The 4,053-nt window shown below is 43.2% G+C and overlaps 1 protein-coding gene across 2 annotated transcripts in view; it reads left to right on the top strand.

Moving 5' to 3' along the window:
* Positions 1-202: 202 nt before the first annotated feature.
* ESM1 (endothelial cell-specific molecule 1) overlaps positions 203-4,053 on the top strand; it is a 6,594-nt gene continuing 2,743 nt past the window's right edge. The window contains exon 1 of one of the 2 annotated variants that reach the window (XM_010005338.1): positions 203-527. In XM_010005338.1, the coding sequence (XP_010003640.1) occupies positions 203-527 (325 nt within the window). The remainder of the gene's footprint in view (positions 528-4,053) is intronic. The other variant, XM_010005339.1, reaches the window with a different exon arrangement.

Below are 4,053 nucleotides of genomic sequence, written 5' to 3'. Positions count from 1 at the left end.
TCGTAAACTGAAACAAGGGAGGCTGGCAGGAGCAGCGCTGCCGGATTGAGGAAGCTGACGACGGTGCAGCATGTGGGCAACACACTGTATAAAGCTCATAAACTTGTAGGCTGATGTGTGCAGCTACCACTCTGGATTCTGTACCGCTGCTTCCCTCGGCACAAGGCACCGGCAGGCTGAGCAGTAAAGCCTGCTCTTTGGGATGGAGCGTTTACCCCTGCAAGACATGAAGGGCTTCTTGTTTCTCTCACTCCTCCTGATGCCCATGCACGCTGGAACTGCCTGGAGTGCGAAGTACGCAGTAGATTGTCCCGAGCCCTGTGACAGTCACGCGTGCAAAAGCACCTTGCGCTGTAAGCGAACAGTGCTGGATGACTGTGGCTGCTGCAGGGTGTGTGCAGCTGCTCTGGGGGAGACTTGCTATCGTACAGTCTCGGGTATGGATGGTGTCAAGTGTGGTCCTGGGCTGAAGTGCCAGTTCTACACTGAGGAGGATGACTTTGGTGATGAATTTGGTATCTGCAAAGGTAACAATATTCACTTTGCATGCACCCACTGTGGCAATTTGACAGCAACCTACATATAGAGCTTGTCTCCTGCTTGAATGGTCTAAAGGGGGATTTTTTCAGCTCAGCCCTTAGCCAAGAAAAAGGTGAAAAATATCTGCTGGTATTGAAAGGGGTTACATATCGACAGGACAGGTTTATTAATGTGAAAATACTGTTTAGACCTGGGGACATGTGTAAGGAAATGTAAATAGGGTATGCTAGGAGGTGAAATTTTTCTTGGGACTTGGGGAACCCAGGCTCTAGTCCTGATCCTTCAGCTGGGTAGGTGGCTTTCTAAAAATTGCAAAGACTTTAATCCTATGAGTCCAGCCTTGTCACAGGGTCCCTGCCCCTGCTGTGCTCTCCCTGGGATGAGGTTCCCTTGGGCACTGCCAGCTGCCTGGCCAGGAACCACGTCCTTTCTCTGGGGTCTGGAATATGGAGATAGCAGCACTGCCTGAGCACCTGGGGACATTGTTGTGTTTCATTCAGTTCTGCCTTTGGGGTGCTCAGCTGTGGTTAGGATATGGTTAGGGGTGGCAAACAGAGAGTCCAATGCCTGAAAGATGGGACTAGCAAAACTGGAGCTGACTGCAAGATGACAAGCCAGACTCTGCTGTCAGTGTATCCCAGGTATGTTGCATGCTGATTTCCTTAGTCATAGACTACAACGGCATTTTTCATTTAAGAGCTATTCTCACCCCATTTAAAAAAAAAAAAAAAAAAAAGAGAATCTTTAAAGGTGAAGAGGTATTAGATTGCTAAGAAGATGGATGAAAGTTATAAAAATATATTATTTTTTAAAAAAGGCTTTGCAAAGTATGAATGCATTGAGTTTTCCTGTGCTCATGTACCACACCAGCAAGTAGATGCAGGTATGCCTTTAAATAACTTCCTTTAAAATGGAGATGTCTTGGCAGTTAAAAACCAGGGGTATTAATAGTTTCCATTAAAATAAAGTTAGGACCAGATGCGGCAAAAATAATCCATATAAAGCACACACTTCACATTATTATTTTAAAACAAGTATATATACATGCCTGAGGGTGAAACTCAAAATGCTACTCTTTTGTCTAAAGATTAGAATTTATGCATAAAGAACACATATTTAGTGCATCCGTGAGAAAAGTATTTTACTGAGGTAGCTGGCTGATCTTCAGTTTAAAGTTTATTAAAAATTGCTGCAATGCAAAACACCATCTATAATTTTTTAAATAGTTCTTCTGAAATGTCCTCATAGGAATTTCTTTGCAATAACACACTTCAAATGAGAAAAAAAAAAGATACTTGGAGGGACAGGAGATATGAATCTGTGTAGGTGAATCTTGGAAGCTCTGTAAAAAAAGTAACTTTTATTTGCCCCCCACCCCTCCTAGGAAGTCAGTGGAAAAACTCTCATCATTTCAATAAAGCCATATCTTGACTTAGAGTTGGAAATGTGTATTAAAGGCTTACATTCTTGATATATTTATTTGCACTAAATAGTAAAGATGCTATTTCTAAATATATATTTTTTTTTTCATTTCAGTTTTGAAACTGTATAATCTCTTTCTGTATGCACGTGACTTTTATCAGGCAACGTATGGTTCCTGATTAAAAAACAAACAAACAATCAAACCGTTATTTTATACATTGATTTTATGCATTAATTTGTAGATATTATATCAGATAAATCACTCTCTTTAATAACTACAGTGTTTGCAATAATTCACAGAGTCAGCTTAGCTAAATTCTCTCTGGTTGCCTAGGACTGGTTTGCTTTGAAGTTCTGGAAAAATGACCTGAAATATCTGTTTTTCTAACTTTTGATTTCTAAAATGGGTAAAACATGGATAATACATGTTTCAGGGCAATTTTTGAGTACTTCTGGTATAAGAGTGCATCATACTACATCAGTTGTAATGTCATAGTTTTTCAAAACAGATTGAGAAATACTGTTGCTCTGTATGTCTGTTAGTAAATACCCTCTAAACCTGCGATGTAACCTGGAGGTAAAGAACCTGTTCTTGCTTCCCTTACATCACTGGGAGCTACTGCCAATTTATTTAGGCACAGGCTCCTGCTAAACAAAAATCCTCTGACAGCAAAATTGACTCAGGTCTCAGTCCTGTCAAATCTGAAGAGCAGCATCAGTGCCCTTATTGTTCCAGAGGGAGCCACATGCACAGCCCTGCATCCCACCTCTCTGGGCTGCACAGCTCTGCATCCCACTCTCTGGGCAGACTGCTGCTTCATGTGGTGTGTGCTCTCAGCCTGTGCCTCAGGGAGGACTGCACACACAAAAAGTGTTTTGCATTTCCAGAATTTTATTTTATTTTATTTTATTTTATTTTATTTTATTTTATTTTATTTTATTTTATTTTATTTTATTTTATTTTATTTTATTTTATTTTATTTTATTTTATTTATGTGGGTGAATAGCAGATCAGAGTGTCCTTGCTTGGGAAGGGGAGTGTGGTGAAGCTCAGTGAGGTCCTCCAAGCTGGACGGATTCACTGGGTGAATCCTAGCAGGGATTTGGTTGATTTTCCTGTGCATTTCATTTATGACCATACAGAGAACTATAAAATGGTGTTTAATTTGGGGGCATTAGTTGATATTCACATAGCCTAGGCTATATTGTGAAACTAAATATTTGCATTGATTCAGGAGCAGACTGGACAAACTGACAAGGATAACCCTGTTGAGGGGTGCAATATTCACAGAAACTGTGTCTGGCTCAGGAGGTCCCAGAGATGAAAATGGAGGAGAATATGAGAGGGGAAGTATCATTTGTGCTTACTGTGGTCATCTTCTTTATTAAGCATTTTGTGGGATCCTGGGCTGGATGGATGCTTGGTCCAGCCCTGCATGGTCATTCATCTGCCCCTAGGAGTTGAACTGGGAACTCTCCAGGACTTGCCATTTCAGGTGACCATGCACCTTGGCTGTGGCAAGGACAGCCTGAGCACAAAGGCCTTTCCCCTGGGACTTCACAGACTTCTCTTGGAATGCTCTCTGGTTTCGGGGTTTGGAACAGGGATGTCTGAGTCGGATTTTCCTTGTCTCCATCTTTTCAGATATGGTCTTGGAAAAAGGGCTATTTTGTCCTCTTCAAAAGCAAGGCAGAGGGAGACAAGGGCTGTGACCCCAGCTTTAAACCCTCTGGAAAGCTGCGCGATCCAGCGTGTGATACCTGACAGCTCTGGGACTGGGCAAACCCTCTGCACCTGGCTTCATTTTTTAAATTAGTTTTAAATTTTTTTTTAAAAAAAACGTTTGGCCCCATCCTAAGAGCTGTCCCCTGGTGCTCCTCCAGGAGCTGGCTGCGGGCTGGGAGGTTTGCACCGGGGCAGTGGGTGAGCACACCTGGGCTAACCAGGCAGCCGGGCCGGCCCCCCCTTCAGACACACGCGTCAGGCTGGAGGTGCCTCTTGGTGTTTGCCGCGGGGAGGGAGCCCTTCTGCCCGAGAAGCTGTCGCTCCGCGGAACGCTCTTTCCTCCAAGCCCGGAGGCTCTCCCCGAG

This window comes from Chaetura pelagica, unplaced genomic scaffold, assembly GCF_000747805.2.
Source record: "Chaetura pelagica isolate M959 unplaced genomic scaffold, ChaPel_1.0 scaffold37, whole genome shotgun sequence".
NCBI classification, from domain to species: domain Eukaryota; kingdom Metazoa; phylum Chordata; class Aves; order Apodiformes; family Apodidae; genus Chaetura; species Chaetura pelagica.
Note: the sequence above shows the minus strand (reverse complement) of the source record. Positions and strands in the feature narration are given on the sequence as shown.